Consider the following 22,818-nt stretch of genomic DNA (forward strand, 5'->3'; position numbering starts at 1 on the left):
GGGGCTGGGAGATTCCCCTCCTTTTGGTCTCTCCTCCTGCTCTGCAGTGTCGGGAGGGTAGCTTCCTCCGCCTCATTCCTCTTCCGCCTCACTGCCTTCCTTGAAGGCAGAGGCACATCTGGAGAGCCCCAGACGTGGCTGAAAAAGGACTATCCTTACTTGCCAGTTGAGAGGGGCTAGATAAACGTGATGAACAGGGCTGGATTTGGTGATGGGATTTCTCATACCAAACCCTCCAGGGGCTCTCCAGAGCCCTTAGGGGGAAAGGAGTGGAGGTCCTGTCTGTGGGCTGTTGGGCAGAGGAGTGGAGTGGAAAGTGAAGACATGCATCCATACGCTTGATACTTTCTGAGCACCTGTTCATGCTAGGCACGCAGCACATGACCGACATAGTGCCTGCCCCCCTGGGGCTTGTATTCTGTCTGCTATGGGGAGACATACTATAAACATGGACTAGATAAAGAAAATAATTTCAAAGAGCGATAGCCCTATGAAGGCAATGAAAACAGGTGATGTAGAGCGTTCCTGGGGGAAGGAGCTCAACTTCAGCTAGTGAGTGGTCAGGGAAGGCTTCTCTGAGCTGAGACCTGGAAGATCAGACAGAGGAAGCCATGGGAATATCTGGGGCACAGTGTTCCAGCAGAGAGAACATCAAGTATAAAGCCCCCTGAGGTGGGATTTTCAAAGAGATTATAGGTAGTATGGGTTATTCACAGGCTGAGCACTGTCCGATGGGTCAGGAGATGGATTTAGCCTTTGGATCTTCCTCTGTCACAAGTGTTTCGGAGCAGTAAGCCCATTTTCTGTAAAATTCCTACCCTAAACCCCCAGGAGGAATTCATTAAATAAAGTAAAGAAGTGAATGAAAAAGATCCCAACCCTCCCTCCTATTCTGCTCACCCTTCCTTCTTTCCGCTTTTTGGGGCAGTGAGGGGAGGAGAATGTTTTTCTTGGGTCCGAAGGGTGGAGGTTGGGCAGAAGGCATGCTGAGTCTTCAGCGACAAATCTGGGTAGCGAGGTTAAGAGAGGCCAGGGTGAGGAAACCAGCCCAGCTGCAGAGATCCTGCCCTAGAGAGCTGAACAAAGCCAGTGCTGAAGTGGTCAAGGGGGCTCAGACAGCCCTGGATGCAGGAGAAGGTGGGGGCCGGAGGAGGAAGGCCCATCACTGAGCTTGGGATACAGGTCAGAGGCTCTGTGTCAGGGCTCCCCAGTAGCTGGCCAATTCACAGTGGACAAGACAGCCTCAGCCTCCAAGCTGCTGTCAGGATAGGGGTAGAGGAGGACTGGAAAGGGAAACTGAGGCAGAATCCTGGCCACTCTGGTTAGACTGACCCAGGGAAGGGGACTGGGAAGGTAAAGCCTGAAGCTCTGAGGTCCTCCACCCACAGCCATGGAGGAGCCCAGGCCTAGATCAGCAAGATGAGTTCTAGGCCTAAGCTTCTATAAGTTCTGCTGTATTGGAACTGGTATGGGGATGACCTCAGAGGTTCAGTGTGAGGGGACTAGAGAAGGCTGATCCCCAGCCAGAGAGCAACTGTACCCCTTTGCTGCCATCTGGACCATCATGTCCAGTGTGTACCTCTTCCAGACAGCTTCTTGGGGGAAGGCATGAAGCAGTTAATACTTGCTTTTTGAAATCTTCATCTTTGCCCAGATCATCACTTTGTGTTAACCTCTGAGACACTGGCCTTTGTCACAGGCTCCTTGATCCTTGAGTGTGCAGGTGTGAATGATTTTGTGTAGGAACTGCCTTTTTCTTTCTTTCTTTTTTAAATATGTATTTATTTATTTGACTGTACGAGGTCTTACTTGCGGCATGCGGAGCTTTTTTAGTTGCAGCATGCGAACTCTTACTTGTGGCATGTGGGATCTAGTTCCCTGACCAGGGATTGAACCTGGGCCACCTGCATTGGAAGCGAGGAATCTTAGTCACTGAACCACCAGGGAAGTCTCAGAACTGCTTTCTTTTTCTTTTTTTTTTCCTGTAGAATACCTTTGGTCTTACACAGTTGTCCCAGAGAGGTTAAGTGACCTACTCAAGGTCACATGTAAACCCCTGGAGGAAGTCATAAAAATGAAAATACAAATACCTATCGCTCCTTTATTGAGAATTCACCATGTGCCAGGCACAGTATTATATGCTTTACCTAGTCGACCCTCATGGCCTTCGTAGCTTTCTGAGAACTCTAATTGTACAGAAGAGAAAATAGGCTGAGAGAGGCGAACCACCTGCCCAAGTACATACAGTGAGCGAGTGAATGGAAAGGGATTTGAACCCTGAGAGTCTGACGGCAGAGGCTATACCAGGAACTACTTTGATGCAGGGAATTCGGGAGTCACCTAGGTCTCAAGAAAGGAAAATCAGCTGGCTTGACCAAGCAGGGCCCTGGGGGAGAGGAAAAGAAAGCACCCTGACTCTTGTCCTCTGCAGCCCTTTTCCTTCCTCCATTTTCCATTCTTTTTCTGGAAGGTAATTGCTTAGGGCAGTGACAACCTCCTGGCGAATTACACAGCTGGTTTCCCAGTGAAATTTGTAACAACAACCCTGCCAGCCTGGCAGCCCCAGCAAGTTCCGGTTTAAGAAGCTAATTGCTGGATTGTGTAGTTGGTGCTAAATTGGGTTATTTCTTGGTGACGGCATGTGTGGTCCTTCTTCCAACCCCAGAAAGATGTGAGCTGCATCAGAGAATGTGTCACATGTGGCACCCTTCTAACCTCCTTCACCCCCCTACTTCCCAGCCAGCCACAGGCGATCGCAAAAGTGGCTGCTTCCCTGGGCCCAGAGGTTCACCCCCTGGGCAGATCGCTGTGTCCTGGGGAAATAGGCAGATGCCTCGGTGCCACAGAACGGGGGAAAGTAAGACCAGCACCCAGAGTTGTCCGAGGGCTTCAGGGAGCCTCCTTTATTCTTCACTCTTCTCACCTTGGGCTTGGAACAAATTCAGTACTCACCACACAGGGGAAAGGGCTAAACCACACTCTGGTTACCTCTGGAGTGTGTGGTATGTGTGAGGTTCTTAGTTTTGTGTTTGCTTTTTTTAAAAAACCAAATCCATTACTGCATTCCTTCAGAATGGTGTTTAATCAGTTTGGCTTCCCTGGGCAGCAGCATGGGAAGGAGAAAAGCTAAGGCGTTGGAGTGAAGCTACGCTGGGTTTCACTTCTGGGTTTGCCACCAACTGTGCAGCCTTGGGACTGTCCGCTAGGCCCTCCCAGCCTCAGTTTCTTCTCCTGTGAATTGAGGGGTGGGGTAGTATCTGTCCCTTGGCATTTCTGCTGTCGTTCAGTCACTCAGTCATGTCCAACTCTTTGTGACCCCACGGACTGCAGCATGCCAGGCTCCCCTGTCCTCCTCCATCTCCTGGAGTTTGTTCAGATTCACGCCCCTTGAATTGGTGATGCCATCTAACCCATCTCATCCTCTGCCGCCCCCTTCTCCTTTTGCCTGCAATCTTTCCCAGCATCAGGGGCTTTTCCAAGGAGGCAGTTAAAATGTCATACGTGAATGGGTCTTGTTCTTTGTAGGTCTGCATCCACTTTTCCAACACGTGCCATCTGCCAAACATTGTTCTAGGAATGGGGGAGATAATGCAGTGAATAAGATGGATGGAATTCCTGCCCTTCCATGGAGCTTACCTTCTAATGGGAGAGACAGACAATTTCTGAATCACACAAATTGAAAATGGTAATGATAGAAGAGCTATAGAGGTACACAGTGCCTTGAGAGCAAACAGCAGGGAGATCTGACCTAGTCAGGGAGGCCAGAGAAAGCTTCCCTGAGGAAGCAACAACTGGGCTGAGATCTGAAGGGTGTGTAGGAGTTAGCAAGGCAGAGGTGGGTGGGAAAAGCTTTCCAGATGGGAGGGAAGTAGGCCCCGTGATGGGAGTGATTGTGGGACTGCAAAAGACCAGCCTGGCTGGAGCAGAGGAAGCAAGAGGGGAGCGTGTTGTGAGAGGATTTTGGAAGCCCAGGAAGGGCCAGAGCCTGCAGGCCTTGTTGGATGGGTTAAGGCATTTTATCCTAAGAACATCAATAAGCCAGTGAAGAGTTTTAAGCGGAGAAGTGACATGATCAGATTTGTGTTTCCAAATGACCATTTGGAGGGGAACTGGGTAAGAATGGAGGCAGGGAGACCATTTAGGAGGCTTATGCAGACATCCAGGCAGGAGATGATGTTCTGAGGTAGTTGGATTAGTTAGCAGCGCTTTCTGCTGCAAATACAGAAAATCTGGCCAACAGTGGTTTAAATAAAAAGGACTTTATTCCTTCCTGCATTTAGGCCTGGAGGAAGGCAACTGCCTCTGTTGGTTCCCTGGCTTGATGACTCCAGGGCTGGCATTTCTGTGATTCTCTATGCCTTGCTCTCATGGTGGCAAGACAGCTGCCCTGGCTCCAGGCATTGTGATTGTGTTCAAGCTGAAAAGAAAGGGAGGATGATACTGGCAAGTCCTGCCCCTTTTATTATAAAGGCACGATCTTCCCCAGAGACTCTCATCAGATTTTTTTATGTATGTGTTATTATCTAAATGTGAATCATGTGGCTTCTAGGTACAAGAGAGCCTGGGCAAAGGAGGTTGAGAATGAGTTTTGGCTAGTCGGCTGACAGTGATTTGGTAGATTTGGAAATAAGTGGGTAGATCTATTTTTAGGAAACAAAATCCATAGGACATGGTGATGGATTGAATTATTAGTCCCCTCCTCACTTGTTTTTCCTTCCTATTGATTATGTTTAGTAATGGGGAGGAATGTGATTATAATCGTGAGATATAGGATGAAGCTTATATAATTAAATCTGTATCAATTAAATCTTCTCTTTAAGAAATCCAGAAATCGGATAGCTTCCTTTTCTCCCAGTAATTTGAATTTGATTGTATTGTGTAGTATTTGGACATTGGGGATTTTGGAAATCCAGAATGAGGGCTTCACATGGGGGACTATATTGTGTAATCTTTTAGAGTTTATAGTGTGGTTTCATGTACGTTGTATCACTTGATACTAAAATCCTTGGAGACAGGTGAGCAGGTATCATTAGGCTTCGAGAGGGTGGGTCACCTGGTCTCAGGGTGGTCTGAGGGTTTGTGGTGTCAGGGTTTGTGCTTTTTTTCCACTAGCAAGTACTACCCTGTAGGACATGGGAAGGGGAGTTGGGAGTGCTTTGTCTGGAGAGGAATAAATACAGGGGCCCATCTCCTCTGAGGCTAGAGCTGGGAGAACATGGTGCATGCGTGTGTACTAAGTCGCTTCAGTTGTGTTCGACTCTTTGCAACCCCGTGGACTAGAGCCTGCCAGACTGCTCTGTCCATGCGATCCTCAAGGCAAAAACACTGGAGTGGGTTGCCATGCCCTTCTCTGGGTGTGGGGGAGAACATGGATCGATGCTAAAGAGACTGAGTTTGATAAGATCTTGATGAAGGCTCAGCGACTGGCAGCAGCACCTGTGTAGTGGTGGGGGACATGGGAAAACCTGGGAGTGTCCAGACCATTGGTGTGGACATTCCCAGGCTTGCTGTGGCCACAGACAAAGCAAATGGGTGGTCTGGATTTCTGCCAAACTGGCCTTTTGTGCTGTGAATCTCGGACATGGGTCCTGCTTGGGGTAGGTAGGAAGAGGAGGACTGTGCCATGGATAAAAGACCAAGCTATCAAAGCTTCTTTCCAAGGTGGAGAGATGCTTCTAGGTGCTTTTCCAATAACTATTTGAGAGGCCATTTTGGTCTGAAGTCCCCTCTGCTTCTCCAGAGAGAGGTAACGGTGGAAAAGAATTGTCATCTGGAGATAGGCAGTTGATATCTGTAAGGTCACCCCAGTTCCCCTCCAGGCAGGATAACCAACAACCTCTCCAGCTCAGGCCATAGGGTGGACCAGAGGCTGGACAGGTCCTACCCTCCCCACCATGGAAGATTTCCAGGAGACTTCACAATCTTCCTCATTGTCTCACATCCCTCAGGGTCAGGAAGTTCTTCTTGTTGTCTGACTGTGTCTCTTCCACTACTATTAATCATGCCCGCAAAGCTAGCTCTTCTTCCTGACATCCCTGTGTCTAATAATGGCATCATTAGTCTTCCAGTCACGGCTGCTGCAAACTTCAGAGTCGTCTTCCTTTCTGACTCTCTCTCTCTCCCATGTCTTCCCAGTGTTTTCCAAACCCCCAATGTCTGCTGGAACTCTCTCATCCCACCCCTTAAAATTCCTTATTTGCCCACCTCTTTTGCCTTTGTGCATGCTCTTGCCTTCACTGGGAATTCCATCTCCCTTACACACAGTCATCTTGTTCTCCATCTCAGACACACTCTTCTCTGGGAAGTCTTCCTCAGTTTCCCTCTATTGGATCTCTTCTTGCTTTCATCTTAACTGGCCTAACATTTTGGAACCTCTTTACAGCACAGTCATTTATTCATCTATTTAGTGAACATTTGTTAAGTACCATCTCTGGGCAAAGGCCCGAGCTGAGTGTTGGAGATCCAGTGATAAATAGAATTTGGTTCCTACTCTGCAGAAGACCAGATTCTACTTGGGGAGACAGAATCTGAAACAGACAATTTCAGTGCAATGTGATAGTTGCTTTCATAGGGGAACCCAGGGTATTCTAAAAATGTGATAGAGAGGCATAACCCAGAAAAGTCTTCAAGGGAAGGTGGAGCCTAATCTGAATAAGTGTTAGCCAGGGGAATGTGTTGGGGGGTGGTGGTGGATGAAAGTAGATTCTAGGAGGAGGGAGCAGCTTATGCAAAAATACAGGGACCTAAAATAACCATCTCATGTGAAAGGTTGGTCCCCCTGTTAGACTATAAGCCTCTTAAGGACAGGGACCACACTTAAATCACCTCTGTTCATGTCTCACTCTGAGTCTTGGTATGGTAGCTGCTCAACAAATATTTGTGGAATGGAATCATATTTGAGGGCAATGAAAATGCAGTGGCTCAGCACCACGGACAGATCACACAGACACCTGCAGTTGGAGGTAGTCCAACCTGTAAGCTTATTTGCATGCATTTGCATAATGAAGCCAACTTCATTTCCCTGGGGGTCCAGAGGCTCTGCATCATGGGGGATCCAATCAGTCCTGGCCTGGGGGGTTGGGCAGGGAAACTGTCAAGGCCAGTGACTGGTCCTCTAAGGACTCTGGGAGAATCTCTTTTCCTCTTTGCTTACCACCCTTTTCTTTCTGGTTAGGAGCCAGTGGCCCTGCGCCTTCTGAAGTTAGGATTCTGCCTGGCGGTGGAGATCCTGACACCAAGGATGGGACACCCCAGATGGTGAGTGCTAGGAGAGTCTGGGGGATAGGGTTCTCAAATCAAAATAAGCTGGGTTTGAATCTTGATGCAAAGTGACTCACCCACTTACCGGCTTTGTGACCTTACCATTTTGGGCTATTTTCTCATGAGTAGATGTGGATAACATCTGCACATAGGATTTCAGGGGGATTAGAGAACACTGGGTGTGCACAGTAACCGGTACACGGCAAGTGCTCAGAGATGAACTGTGAGCGGGATCTGGAAGAAGCTCGAACCGTGGTGGGCATGGGGAGGCCGTGGTGAGGAGGAGGGGAGGCAGAACCTTGGAGGTGCTGCTGTCTGGAGTCTTTGAGGCTGTCATCTCCTCACAGTCAGCAGATGGCCCAGGAGCCTGGTCTGGGATGAGGGAGGGCGCCGTCTGCCAGCTCCGTGGTCCCTGTCCCTCCTGCTGGCACTCCCTCCTGCTGTAGCTCCTGTCCTGGCAGCTCTGGAGCCCTGATTGGAGGCAGTTCTTGCTGAGAGCTGACCTCTCTGTCCTGCAGCCTTGGCCAGCCTGGGGTGGGGGCCAGGGGCACTGGTTCCAACGCTTTTCCTCCATCACCTCCTTGCCCTGCCAGCCCACTGTTCCTGGGAGGAGGAACTCCTGGGTTCTAACCCCAGTTTAGGATTCAGATGCTGCTTGAATAGCCAGCATGCCTCTTTTATGTTTCTCCCCACTTCATGACCTCTCCTCTCCTGGAATGGGGGTGGCGGTAAAAGGCACAGGGAGATATTTCATCAGGGAATATTCAGAACCCAGAAGAGGAGGGAGGAGTCATCTCAGGTTATCCCTTCCAGTCTCAGCCCTGGAGGGGAGGGAGAATGAGCCTCCAGCCAGATGGAAGGAACTGGGTGTGGAAGGAAGGGGAGGGATTATTCTACAGTCTCGTGATGGATGTGTAGATTTGGGTCCAATGTTCTCTTTGGTTATTGCTTCTGGGAGCTGTGACCCAGAGCCCTGGCTCTTCATAGCAGGGGAATTGGGAAGGGATGGGACACAGGTGTGGCTCTGGCTCAATTTGCCTCACACCAGCTTGTTAGAAGCTAGTTCACAGAATGGCTCGTATGTTTGACTATTGTTTTTATGTCTGTATTGGTATCTTTTTACTCTTGGTTACCTAAAATTCTTTAAAAAACCCGTTTGGTTGAGGACATTTCCTCTTGTGAATAAGTATTTATCATCTTTGCAGCATTTGATGAATGGTGATATTATTTTGTGCCCTTGTGAGTGTCTTTGTCTAGTATGACTTTTAAGCCTGTTTGTGGACAGTACAATTAACCACAACAGACTGGTATGCATTACCTAAACGGTGCTAAGAATACCTGATAAAAGTTTCAGGTCAAGTGGCCAGTTGTTCGATCCTAATCCCATTGCTCCCTATTTTCCCAGGAGGTTCCTGGGGCCTGGCCCCCAGCGCTATGAAGAGCCCTTGCTGAGGCCATGAGGGGTTACCATGGCGACCGAGGCAGCCATCCCCGCCCAGCCCGCTTTGCCGACCAGCAGCATATGGACGTGGGCCCTGCTGCCAGGGCCGCGTACCTGGTGGGCTCCGGGGAGGCCTTCTCCACCGAGCCCCGCTTCTGTGCCCCAAGAGCTGGCCTGGGACACCTTTCTCCTGAAGGGCCCCTGAGCCTGAGCGAGGGGCCATCCATAGGCCCCGAGGGAGGGCCAGGAGGGGCCGGGGCTGGGGGGGGTAGCAGCACCTTCCCCAGGATGTACCCCGGCCAGGGCCCCTTCGACACCTGTGAAGACTGTGTGGGCCACCCGCAGGGCAAGGGTGCCCCCCGCCTGCCTCCCACACTGCTGGACCAGTTTGAAAAGCAGCTGCCGGTTCAACAGGATGGCTTCCACACGCTGCCATACCAGCGGGGTCCGGCAGGGGCCGGGCCCGGGCCAGGGCCGGGCTCTGGCACCGCCCCGGAGGCCCGCAGCGAGAGCCCCAGCCGCATCCGGCACCTGGTTCACTCTGTGCAGAAGCTGTTTGCCAAGTCCCACTCTCTGGAGGCTCCAGGGAAGCGGGACTACAATGGGCCCAAGGCCGAGGGCAGAGGTGGCTCCGGGGGGGACGGCTACCCAGGCCCGAGCTCTGGCGGCCCCCACGCCTCCCACCACCACCACCACCACCATCACCACCACCACCAGGCCCGGCATGGCAAGAGGAGTAAGAGCAAGGACCGCAAGGGGGACGGCCGGCACCAGGCCAAGGCCGCGGGCTGGTGGAGCTCCGACGACAACTTGGACAGTGACAGCGGCTTCCTGGCCGGCGGGCGGCCCCCTGGGGAGCCCGGGGGTCCCTTCTGCCTGGAGGCTCCGGATGGGTCCTACCGGGACTTGAGCTTCAAGGGGCGCTCAGGAGGGTCGGAAGGCCGCTGTCTTGCCTGCACTGGCATGTCCATGTCACTGGATGGACAATCGGTCAAGCGAAGTGCCTGGCATACCATGATGGTCAGCCAGGGCCGGGATGGATACCCGGGGGCCGGGCCCAGCAAGGGGCTCCTGGGGCCGGAGGCTAAGGCCAAAGCCAGGACTTATCACTATCTGCAGGTGAGGCTTTGGTGGGGTGGGGGACAGGCCCCTCACCAGTGTTGTTACCCTGGGGGCCATGGAAAGGGTTGGATGGGAGCCGGCTCTTCCCATGATGACGGGTCTGGAGCCACCTCACTGTACTATAACACCTTGAACCCCTTTGGGGACCTCAGTTTCCCCATTTGTGCAACGAGGGTGCCCTTCTATTTTGATGTCGTATGTCAGTGCCAGGAAGACTTTTCTTTTACCTGCTGTTTAGGACAAGCTGTGCTGGCCTCTGTCTTGTGAGGCTGGAGGCAGAATGAGGTTGAGGGTGAGCAGTGAACAGGACAGAGTGCTGCTGCCTGCCTGTGCTTCCCTGAGATTGGAGGTCAGCAGTTGGAAAGCAGTTGTCTCGCCCCCGGGCCTTCTCCAGACCTCTTTTCTGCCCAAATCTGGGTGGTCCAGATAGCGTTCGGATATGAAGGTCAGTTATTTCCAGAAAGTGCCTCTGCTGGTGTTGTCATTCTGGGGAACCTGCAGCTGGGACACCTACGAGGCTGTGGAAGATCCATGGAATCTGTCCTGTGGGTTTTCTTGGGCTGGGGTGCACACTGAAGTCTGAGCCCCAGACCCCGTGGTGGGCTAGGGCTTCCTGGGAGGGGATGGTGCAGGTGATAACTGGCGCACTGTCCCTGTCCTCTTTTACCACCTCTGTGGTGTCTGCAGGTGAGGCTAGGAGTTCTGACCCCTTCTTCTTATGGAGCCTTGGCCCATCCCTCACTGTCCCCTCTCCATCATCCTATAGAGATGGGGTTAGGGGCTCTTCCTGCCATCCACCTTCCTCTTCTCTGTCTCACGCTCCTCTCCCACATCCCCTGACGTGTCTTCTTGAGCCCTCCTATAGTTGGAGGAGAAAGAGTCTAGACAAGTCCTAGAAGTCCAGTAGACTTAGGGTTATCCCCCAAACTCAGATTTCACATAGTTAATCCACATCCATTCATTCAGTGAGTGTTCCCTGAGTGCTGTGAATGCAGAGGCAGACACAGATGCTGCCTGGAGGAGCTCACAGTGGATTAGACAAGACAGCTTCCCTGGTGCCTCAGATGGTAAAGAATCTTCCTGCAATGCAGGAGACCTGGGTTCAATCCCTGGGTCAGGAAGATCCCTTGGAGGAGGGCATGGCAACCCACTCCAGTATTCTTGCCTGGAGAATCCCCATGGACAGAGCAGCCTAGAGGCTACATACAGTCCATGGGGTGGCAAAGAGCCAGGCATGACTGAACGACCAAGCGCACAGCACACACAGAATAGAGTGAGACGGCGAGAGGAGGGAGCCTTGGGAACCTCGGAAGCCCAGAGGAGACACCTCACCCGCTTGGGTGGTGGTGGCCAGGGGCTGCTCAGGGCAGCTTCTGGGCAGGATGTCCCCGAACAGAGTCGCAGTGGACAAGTTGGTGTTAGTCGCGTGCAGTGTTTCCAAGCCTGAGTGTTCCGGGAAGAGGCTGCAGCATGTTCAGAGGCATGGAGAACTGGGCTTGCACATGTCCTTTGGGTATCACTGGCCTTTTTGGTAAGTTGTTCACATGTTAGGGCTCTCCTGGGTGGGGAACTCACAACAGCTCAAGGGCCATGGTGGAAGCAGAAAGGGGTGAGACACAGAAGGGGAGGTTGGAGACTTGTAGGATTCAGGATTAGTCTTGCACTGCCCTCTCCCTGGGTAGGAAGGTTCTCTAAATTGGGAACTGAAGGGTCCAGAAGGAAGGGCTCAGGAGAGAACACCAGCCCTTCCTCTCCCACCCCTGGAGCCTTGCCTCCACCCCACTGCTCCCTGCTGCTTCTCCAGGGCTGCCCTGACCTCCCTGGGGGCCCCCTTTTTAACATGCGCCTCACAGTGTCCTGCGGAGGAGCCGGCAGCTCTGCAGTGGCTATGGAGTGGGAACCCTGCAGTGTGGCAGAGCATGCCCTGGCTGGCCTGTCACCTCCCTCTGCCTGCCTGTGGCTCCTCTCTGTAGACTATGGAGAAGGGGAGGCTCTATCAGGGGCTGGGGTTCCAGGGCATCTGAGGACTGGAAAGCCTGAGCCTGTTTGGCAGAGAACAAAGGGCTATGGAAGCTCTCCAGACAACCTGTACTCCCCTGGCACAAAAGCAGGGCAAGCTGGCCGCATCAGCCCAGGTGTCTTGGTTGGATCCCCAGCCCTTTTGTTGAGTCTCCAGTGGGAGACTCTATTCTCCCAGTGGATTCAGGTCTCCCGCAACCTTCTTCCAGAACCCCGCTTCTCACTCAGAGCCCTTGTTCCTTTATGGAGCCTTGTCTCCTCCCTGTGTTCCCATTTGATTGAGCCCAGCCCCCCACTCAGCCCTGTCCTCCCACCAAGGGCTCCTTCATGGGCCCTCACCCATCCCTGCGTCCCTGTTCTCACACTGATCTCTGGCCTTTCATCTAGCCTCACCCTAGAGTCTCTGTTCTTCTCCTGAGCCCTATGCTCTCCCCGAACCCTGACCCTGACCCTCATTTAGCCTGTTCTTTTCAATGGGCATAGGCCAACCATTATGGACTCCCTCACCCACCTGCAAACTCATCAAGATCCCCAGCCCTCATCATCCCCTTCCTTCTTGGCCCAGAGATGAAGCCAGGACCGTGCATCCCAGGGTGACCCCTCCACAGGGCTTGCGCCCATCTCCCTGGGATCCCTTTCATCCATGAACTATCCCCACTTCCTCCCCACATTTAAAGACTTTCTTTCTCTTTACTGACTCTTTCCCACATCCCACAAACATGCCCAGATGGCTCTTGTCCTAAAAAAAAGAAAACTTTCCTTAGCCCCATACCCCCTTCCGTCTCCTTTCTGTGTCCCCTTTTTTCCAAGTTCTTAGAGCATAGACTCCATCGTTTCCTTTCATTCTCCGCTTTACTAGAGTCTGACTTCCACACTCCTGGCCTCTAAAATGTCCTGGCAGTGGTCACCAATGGTCTCTTGAGAGCCCTCCTTGAAAGGTATCTTTCAGTGCTTACCGTTATGATAGTTAACATTGAACGCTTACTCTCTGTTGGTACATTTACTGTTTCCGCCAGTGCTGTGATGCAGGCGTAATTAGCATTACCAGTTCACAGATGAGGAAACTGTGGCAGACTTTAACACAACTTTGCTCACATTTACACAGCTAGCAAGTGATGGGGCCAGAATTTGAATATGGTTCTAACTCCGCAGCCCAAACCGCTAACCTTAGCATGCACTGTGGCATTTGACATTATCAACTCCTTCTATTCTGGAAATGTCTCCTGCTTCCGTGACAGGGCGTTCTCCTGACTTCCCTCCCACCCATCTGCCCACTCCTTCACAGGTGACTTCATAGGCTTCTCTCCCTTTCTTCGCAGTCCCCCTTTTAAATGTCAGTGGATCCCTGCCCACCTCTCTTTTTTCTCTCCTCTGGGCTGTTTCATTCACTCCTATGGATTCAGCTGCCACCCAAGACTCCCCCATGTCTGCCTCCAGCTCAGATCTCTCCACTGAACTCCAGAACCACACACTCAACCACCTGCTCCACAGTTCTTTGCCAGCTCAAGATGCTCAACCCTGAACCTATCACCTTTCCCCCACATCTGTTTCTCTGGGATTCTGTGGTCGGTGAGCAACACCAGCATCCCCCAGGTCCTCCCGGTCCCCCCAGGTCCTCCCACATCCGGCAGCCTCCCGGTCCTCCACGACTCCTCCCCGCCCCCTCACCCCCTACGTCTAATCAGGCTCACTGATGCTCCTGAACACCTCTCATTTCCATCTTCTCTTCCCCCTCATTGTCATTGTCTTAATTTAGGCCTCATCATCTCTTGCCTGGATAACAGCATCAGTCTCTTAATTGGTCTTCCTCTCACCACTTGAGCCCCTGCCCTGCTCCTGGCTCTGCACAATCCAACCTCTGTTTGGACTGTTGAAGTGCTCTTTCTGGAACACACACTGATGCCACTCCTTCTGTGACTCCTCACAGAAGGGAGGGGGACGCCAGAGGATTTGGGATGTAAGCACATTAAGAGGATGAAGGAGAAGGAGGGGTGAAAGGTGACTGAAGTTGGGGATGCCTTACTGCTAGGGGTGAGATTGACATAGGTCACTTTGGCCTCTGAGCTTCAACCTCTTGCGCCTATCATGGGAGCCCCTAGACTCTCTAGATGGCCCTCAGTTAAGTAGCAGAAGGCCCGTGGAGGATGAAGAGGCATGTCCTGACCTGCCGTGACATGCTCCTGAACGTGGTTTGCTTGAGCCCGGGCTGTGCATCTCCCACTGGCGTGGAGAAAGAGGGCCCGGCTCCCAGGTCTAGCAGGTGCTTACGGCCCCTTGTCCCCGCAGGTGCCGCAGGAGGACTGGGGGGGCTACCCCACGGGGGGCAAGGACGGGGAGATTCCTTGCCGCAGAATGCGGAGCGGCAGCTACATCAAAGCCATGGGGGACGAGGAGAGCGGAGACTCAGATGGCAGCCCCAAGGCGTCTCCCAAAGCGGCCGCCCGGCGCTTCACCGCTCGCCGCTCCTCCAGTGTGGACCAGGCCCGGATCAAGTAAGGACAGGGGAGAGCTGGGGGGCGGGGGGGGGGCAGGAAGCTGATCCTGGGTGCCTGCAGGGGATGTGCATCGCGTGGGTACCGCGCAGGTTCCCGGCTTGGGGCTCACCTGGGCAGTCTCGCTCTGCCCCATGTAAAGAGGGGGTGCCTGTGAAAGCCTCTATCTCAATCCCTCTTTAGCACAGTCCTTTTACTCAGGAGTCTCCTCCTGGAGATTCTGGGGGTCTCTGAGGAATAGAACCCACTCAGGGACCCCAGTGCTCTCATTCCCCTCTCCCACCTCCTAGCAGATCCCCATTCTGAATCTGGAATTTTGACCTTTCCTAGCTGCTGTGTCCCACCCCGGATCCACCCGCGGAGCTCCATTCCTGGCTACAGCCGTTCCCTCACCACCGGACAGGTAGGAAGCAGCCCAGCATGCCAGGGGGAAGGGGTGGGGAGGAGGATGCGCTCCCATGCTCAGCCTAGGCCTTACAAATCAGGAATCTGCCGCTGAAGAGAGCACAGGTCTGGTTCTGGGGAGCTGGGAAGCCTGCCTTGGGATTCTCCGAGCTGAATCAGGCTGAGGATCTCAGAGAGTCACATCGTTAAAAACCAAGCATCCTCCAAGTGATGAACTTGGAAGGGCAATGTCAATTCTCTGAGCTTCCCTAGCCCTGTCCTGGTCCCGCCCCACCGCCCCCCACCCCGTGTAGAAGGCAGGACTGACTGCACAGACTGGAGAGGGGCAGAGCCTCAGTCTCAGAGATGATCAGGGCTTGAGCTCTCTCCCCTCCACTCCACCCTGGGACCACTGACAAGATACTTTCCTCTCAGCGCCTCTGTTTTCTCATTGTTGAAATGACAATCGTAGTGATGCTTGTCTTAGAGGGGGTTGGGGAATTCAGTGACAAATACATGCAAACACAAGGAAGCTGGCCCCAAACTGGTATTTTATAAGTGTGAGTTCTATACCTAAGTATAGACTTTCCCCTTAACTAAAGAAGGCAGTGCAGTTTAGTAATTAAATGCTTTAGGTGGGTTTGAATTCCAGCTCCACTCCTTACCAGCTGAGTGACCTGGGGCAAGTTACTTGACTTTCTTGAGCCCCACTCTCCCTATTTAAAAATAGGCATCATAATAGTGTTCTTGGCACAGAGCCAGCACTTGATAAAGGTTAGCTATTTTTACTGTTTGCTGGGGAAAAAAAGCAATGCAAAAGTCTATCCTCCTTGGCTCTCATTGTTTGTTGCTGCTGCTGTCTCTCAGCATTTCTTTGTTACATTTCCTGAATCAGGGAATCTTGACTGGCACAGTCATCTTTTCACATAAGACCAGCCTATGTTGCTAAACTTACTTGTTAATGCTCCGTATTTGTTTCACTTGAGCCATCAGCAATGTCTAACACAGCTGATGATTCTCTCCTTCCTGAAACACGTTTCTCAGTTGGCCTTGAGGATGCCACATCTTTTAGATTCTTCTAGATTCTCTCTCTGGCTGCCTGTTCTCAGTCTGTGGGCCCACAGACTGGGCCCATCTGCATATCTGCCCAGTCTCACTGGGGCCCACGAACTCGTCCAGGATCTAAACACTGGAGCTTTCCAGGGCTTAGTTCCTAGACTTCTTCTTCAGTTCAGTTCAGTTCAGTTGCTCAGTCGTGTCCGACTCTTCGCGACCCCATGAATTGCAGCACGCCAGGCCTCCCTGTCCATCACCAACTCCCGGAGTTTACTCAAACTCATGCCCATCGAGTTGGTGATGCCATCCAGCCATCTCATCCTCTGTCGTCCCCTTCTCCTCCTGCTCCCAATCCCTCCCAGCACCAGGGTCTTTTCCAAAGAGTCAATTCATCACATGAGGTGGCCAAAGTATTGGAGTTTCAGCTTCAACATCAGTCCTTCCAATGAACACCCAGGACTGAACTCCTTTAGGATGGACTGGTTGGATCTCCTTGCAGTCCAAGGGACTCTCAAGAGTCTTCTCCAACACAACAGTTCAAAAGCGTCAATTCTTCAGCACTCAGCTTTCTTCACAGTCCAACTTTCACATCCATACATGACCACTGGAAAAACCATAGCCTTGACTAGACAGACCTTTGTTGGCAAAGTAATGTCTCTGCTTTTTAATATGCTATTTAGGTTGATCATAACTTTCTTTCCAAGGAGTAAGCGTCTTTTAATTTCATGGCTGCAGTTACCATCTGCAGTGATTTTGGAGCCCCCAAAAATAAAGTCTGACACTGCTTTCACTGTTTCCCCATCTATTTCCCATGAAGTGATGGGACCAGATGCCATGATCTTATTTTTCTGAATGTTGAGCTTTAAGCCAACTTTTTCACTCTCCTCTTTCACTTTCATCAAGAGGCATTTTAGTTCCTCTTCACTTTCTGCCATAAGGGTGGTGTCATCTGCATATCTGAGGTTATTGATATTTCTCCCGGCAATCTTGATTCCAGCTTGTGCTTCTTCCAGCCCAGCATTTCTCATGATGTACTCTGCAAATAAGTTAAATAAGCAGAGTGGCAATATACAGCCTTGACATACTCCTTTTCCTATTTGGAACCAGTCTGTGTTCCATGTCCAGTTCTAACTGTTGCTTCCTGACCTGCATACAGGTTTCTCAAGAGGTGGGTCAGGTGGTCTTGTATTCCCATCTCCTTCAGAATTTTCCACAGTTTATTGAGATCCAAACAGTCAAAGGCTTTGGCATAGTCAATAAAGCAGAAATAGATGTTTTTCTGGTATTCTCTTGCTTTTTTGATGATCCAGTGGATATTGGCAATTTGATCTCTGGTTTCTCTGCTTTTCTAAAACCAGCTTGAACATCTGGAAGTTCACGGACTTCTCCTTACACTCACTCATTGGGCGAGCTCATCTAGGCTTGTGGCTTTGAATCTTATTGAGAGCCTGATGACTTCCAAATGTTTATCATCAGCCCACATTCTCCCATAAATACCGGGCATGAATCTCTAACTGTGTATTGAAATCTTGCTTGGATAATGAGTAGACATCTTAAAGTTAAAATGTCCAAAACCAAACTGCTGGTACCCTTTTTCTTTCTCTCCAAGTTACCTGCTCCATCCACTGTCTTCTCCATTTACTTTTGATCACCTCTACCTTTCTCACATGTACTTGTTGGAGTATTTTAGTTTGTACTTTAGTACTTTAGCATGTACAGTATTTTAGATCCCTCTCACTGTATCTTCTTACATTTCATTCCTTCCTTTTATTTTGTTTTTGTCTGTGCCATGTGGCTTGTGGGATCTTAGTTCCCCGATCAGGGGTTGAATCTGGGCTCCAGGCAGTGAGAGTACTACATCCTAACCACTGGACCATCAGGGAATTCCCTCACTCCTTCCTTTTAAAGTAAATTCTTTACTAATTTTTTTCAGTGCATGTCAGTGGCAAATTCTGCCTTTAACCAAAAATATAGTTTACCGTCACTGTTGAACATAATTTAGCTTATTATAGAATCCTAGATCAACATTTATTTTCTCTGTGTGTTTTGAAGATATTCCTCTGTCATCTGTTCTGTTGTTGCTGTTGAGAAGTCTGCTATTAACCCAATTGTCTTTGTTGGTGATTTTCACTTCTCTCTGATTGCTTTCAAGATCTTGCCTTTGATTTTGGTGTCCTGCAGTTTCGCAATGATGTGTATGTGTGTGTGCATGGTCACACACACACACACACACACGTGTGTTTCCAGAGTCTGAGAATTCATGTCTTTCATCAAATCTGGAACTTTCTCTCATGTTCCTGTTTGCTGGTACATCCTTTTACTTTCAATCCACTTGCTTTTTGATCCAGTCTGACAATCTCTGCCTTTTGAATGAGCGTTTTGTCTATTCACGTTTAATGTGATTATTGATTTGGTTGGATTGTCTCATGTCATTTTTGTTCCTCTCTTCTTCCTTTATGCCTTCTTTTGCATTAAATATTTTGTGTATTGTTTTATTTATTTTTGTTAATTCCTTTTACTACATTATTTAGTGCATCAGTGATTACACTAAGAATTACATGTGTAATTTATTGAAACCTAGTTTATTCTAGTAAAATATAGAAGCATTGCTCTAATATATTTCCTTTGCCTCTCCCTTCTTTGTGCTATTATTGTCATATATATTTCCTATATATATGTTGTAAGCCTAAAACTTATTATAAACTGATAATAGTAATGGAATAATTACTTTGCACAATCTTATGTATTTTTTAACCTTTTAAAAAGCTTATGTCTTTTAAAGAATTTGAGGAAAAAAGTGTGAAACATATTTATATTTGCTCACATGTTTACCGTTTCTGTGTTCTTCATTTCTTCCTGTGGGTTTGAGTTACCATTGGGTGTCACTTCCTTTTAACCTGAAGAACTTCCATTAGTATTTCTTATAAGATTGCTCTGCTGGCAATACTTTCTTCAGTCTGTATTTATTTGGAAACATCTTTATTTTTCCTTCATTTTTTTAAGGATAGTTTTGCTGAATATAGATTCCTGGTTGATAGTTTTTTTGTTTTAGCACTTTGACTATACACTGAGTGCTACACACTTTGAACACCACTGATTTTGGTGTTCATGGTTTCTGATGAAAACTCAATTAATAATTTTTGGGGGGTATGCAATGAATTGTTTTTCTCTTGTTGTTATTAAGATTTTCTTAAAAATATGTTCTCTTTATCTTTAGAAATTTGACTGTAATGTGTCTGAGTATGGATTGCTTCGTATTTAGCCTACTTTGGATTCACTGAGTTTCTTTGACCTGTGGATTAATGGTTTTTGGCAAATTTGGGAAGTTTGGGGTCATTATTTCTTTAGATATGTTTTCTTCCTCTCTCTCATCTTTTTTCTGGGACTCCCATTACATGCATACTGGTATACTTGATGTTGCCCATAGGTCTCTGAGACACTGCTCATTTCTATTCAATCTTTCACCCTGCTGTATTCTTTATATTGGATAATCTATTCTGATTATATTAAGTTTTACTGATCACTTTTTATGCTGAGCCTTTCCAGCCAATTTTAAATTTCAGTTATTGTACTTTTCAGGTCTAGACTTTCCATTTGATTCTTTTCTTCTTTTAAAAAAATTTTCTCTTTACTGTGATTTTCTATTAATGCCATCACTATTGTCATGCTGCTGCTGCTGCTGCTACTAAGTTGCTTCAGTCGTGTCTGACTCTGTGCGAACCCTTAGACGGCAGCCCACCAGGCTCCCCCATCCCTGGGCTTCTCCAGGCAAGAATACTGGAGTGGGTTGCCATTTCCTTCTCCAATGCATGAAAGTGAAAAGTGAAAGTGAAGTCGCTCAGTCGTGTCCAACTCTTCGCGACCCCATGGACTGCAGCCCACCAGGCTCCTCTGCCCATGGGATTTTCCAGGCAAGAGTACTGGAGTGGGTTGCCAGTGCCTTCTCCTCACTATTGTCATACTTTCCTTTAAATATTTAAATATGATTTCCTTTAGTTCTTTGAACATTCTTATAATAAGTACTTTGTAGTCTTTGTATAATAAATCAAACTTTCGGGGACATCCACATTTTCTTGTTTATTTGCATGTGTCATAAAATTTTTGGTTGAATACTGAACATTTTATCTAATATATTGCAGCAACTCTGGATTCTTATTTTACCTCTTGAAGATTGCTATTGCTTTGTTTATTTGTTAATTCCTGGTCTAAATCTGTGAAATCTATCTACCTTGCCAGGTGTAGCCTCTGATGTCTCCACTAATTTTTTTCTTTCTTGTTTTTATTTTAAAGCCTGCTTTCCTAGGGGTTGACCCTGTCTCTGCGTAGCTTAGTGTCCAGCCAGAGACTGATCAGAGGTTGTGCTCAAAAACTTCAAGCCAGTAAGGTTTTCTTTCTCTCCTTTTATGGTTCTCTGTGAGCTGAGGAATTGTCACTTTCAAGCCTGCTCTGGCTTTTATTTTTCACAGGCTCTCCTACATTTCTTCTGTACATATGCATAGGCTCCATTGGCCAGGGATATGTGGGTGGGTTTAAGGTGTTTCTGATTTTTGTGGTATATGCACCCAGCCTCTAGTTAACCCAGATTATGTGAAGTGCTTATCAAACTCTCTGTGGCTACCTTTTCCCCCTAGAATTTCCCATCAAGTTCCTGTCTCGTCTGCCAGTCCCATTGCTTGCCCCCAAACAGTGCTGAAACCTCAACCTGTTAGTGCAGCTGGTTATTCTTATTCTTGACGCCATAATGGACAGTGCTCAAAATAAAGTGAGCCCCTTTGTTAGTGGCAGTTAAGCAGCTGGTTTTCATAGCCTGGTCCACCCTAGTTGAACTATTGCAACTTTTAGAGCTGGGAACTTGTGTTATGGGATCAACTGCAGGTGTGGACACTACAGACTCATTGTTCTTACCCAAAGTTCAGCAATGTTCATGAATGTGCTTCCTTGTTGTATAACTTTGATTGATTTTCAGAGTGATAAAATGGTTGTTTTGGAGAGCTTTGTGCAGCTTTATAGTTGTGTTAGGGCATAGGGTTTGGTATCCTCACTCTGTTGTGTCTGAAGTCATAAGTCTGGAAAATTCTTAATGACTGTTATTATCAACTCACTCCAGTATTCTTGTCTGGAGAATCCCATGGACAGAGGAACCTGACAGGCTACAGTCCATGGGGTCGCAAGAGTTGGACATGACTGCACAACTAAACAACCGTTATTATCTCTTAAAATATTGCTTCTTCTGCGTTTTATCTGGGCTTCCCTGGAGAGTCCACCTGCAATGCAGGAAACCCAGGTTCGATCCATGGGTCGGGAAGACCCCTGGAGAAGGGACTGGCTACCCACTCTAGTATTCTTGCTTGGAGAATTCCGTGGAAAGAGGAGTCTGGCAAGCTACAGTCCATGGGGTAACATAGAGTCGAACATGACTAAGCGACTAACACAGACATATTTTATCTAGTCCCTCTTCTAGCACTTCTGTTAGTTGTATTTGGGGTATTTTTATTGTTTCCTTTATATAGCTTAACCTCTCGTTCATATTTTCCATTTCTTTATCTCTCTTTGCTGCCTTCAGAGTAAGTTCCTCAGATATATTTTCTGGTTCTCTGTTTTTCTTTTCAGTTCTGTTTCATTTACTACTTAACTCATTACTTGTGTTTTAATTTTCCTCTCCCTTCCTCCCACCTAGAAATCTGATTTGGTCTCTTTGGAAATCTTTCTGCTTTTTTTTCCCCCAAAGCTTTTATTCTATCCTTATGTTTTCAGCTTTATCTTTTAAGTTTTAGAAAATTTAAGGATAGTTTAAAAGCTAATCTGCTTTAGCTAAGGTAATAGTGGCTGCTATAACAAATAAACCTTGAATTCTCAATGGCTTTACTCAATAAAAGTTTAGTTCTTATTTATGTCACTGTTTATATTAGTTACCTGTTTTGCTAAGTTGCTTCAGTCATGTCCGACTCTTTGCTATCCTTTGGCCTGTAGCCTTCCAGGGTCCTCTGTCCCATGGGGTTCTCCAGGCAAGAATACCAGAGTGGGTTGCCATGCCCTCCTCCAGGGGAATCTTCTTGACCCAGGGATCCAACCTGGGTCTCTTACGTCTCATGCATTGGCAGGCAGGCTCTTTTCTGCTAGCATCACTTGGGAGCCCAGTTACCTATCACCGCATACAAAATTACCCCAAAACATAGTGTCTTGGAACTCTCCTGGTGGTCCAATGGTTAAGAATCCACCTCCCAGTGCAGGAGATGCAGGTTTGATCCCTTGACCAGGAGCTAAGCCTGCACAGCAGAGCGAAGACCCAGTGCAGCCAAAACCAAACCAGTAAAAACATGTCTTCAAATATATGTATTATTTCACAATTTCTATAGGTCAGGAACCTGAGCACAGTTTAGCTGGTGCCACCTGGGTCAGATGTCTTGCAGGCTTTATCAAGGTGTTGGCCAAGGCTGCAGTCATGTCAAGGTTTGACTGGAGGAAGATCTCCTTCCGTGTTCACCTGCTGTCCGCAGGCTTCATATCCGTAATGTGTGGGACGCACCGTGTGGCCCACAATATAACACAACTCACAGCACACAGCTTGCTTCCCCCAGACCAGAGGCTCCGAGAGACTGAGAGAATGTGTCCAAGATGCAAGGCCTGGTATTTTTGAGATCTAGTCTCAGAAGGGACATGCCATTGTATCCGCCATATTCTTTTCATTAGAAGTGGACAGATAGGTCTAATCTGCACTCGAGAGGAGGGGACTCTGCAAGAGTGAGAATGCCAGGAGGTGAAGATTTAGGGGCCGTGTCAGATCACACATTCTAATATGAGGTCATCTTCAGTGGAGCTTTATTTGTGAGCATCCTCATCAGCTTGGCTTAAGAGTGGGTCCCCCAGATTTTTAGATTGCTCTGTTAGACTGTTCTTGGTCATTTTATGTTAATTTTTAATCTGGGGAGGGATCTGACCCATGTAGATACAAAATCCTGTGTCTGTGTGAAAACCACTTTGTGAGTATAAATCCTTAGGAAACTTTTCTTCTTTCCCGTCTCCTCAGTGCCTGGACTGCTGACG

General features: G+C 48.8%; 1 protein-coding gene across 1 annotated transcript in view; it reads left to right on the forward strand.

Annotated features, from left to right (window-relative positions):
• Nucleotides 1–7,176: 7,176 nt before the first annotated feature.
• DLGAP3 (DLG associated protein 3) overlaps nucleotides 7,177–22,818 on the forward strand; it is a 41,108-nt gene continuing 25,466 nt past the window's right edge. The window contains exons 1-4 of the mRNA XM_065916787.1: nucleotides 7,177–7,257; nucleotides 8,666–9,820; nucleotides 14,129–14,334; nucleotides 14,665–14,737. Coding sequence (XP_065772859.1) covers nucleotides 8,717–9,820; nucleotides 14,129–14,334; nucleotides 14,665–14,737 — 1,383 coding nt within the window. The 5' untranslated portion in view covers nucleotides 7,177–7,257; nucleotides 8,666–8,716. The remainder of the gene's footprint in view (nucleotides 7,258–8,665; nucleotides 9,821–14,128; nucleotides 14,335–14,664; nucleotides 14,738–22,818) is intronic.

This window comes from Muntiacus reevesi, chromosome 1 (genome assembly GCF_963930625.1).
Source record: "Muntiacus reevesi chromosome 1, mMunRee1.1, whole genome shotgun sequence".
NCBI classification, from domain to species: Eukaryota; Metazoa; Chordata; class Mammalia; order Artiodactyla; family Cervidae; genus Muntiacus; species Muntiacus reevesi.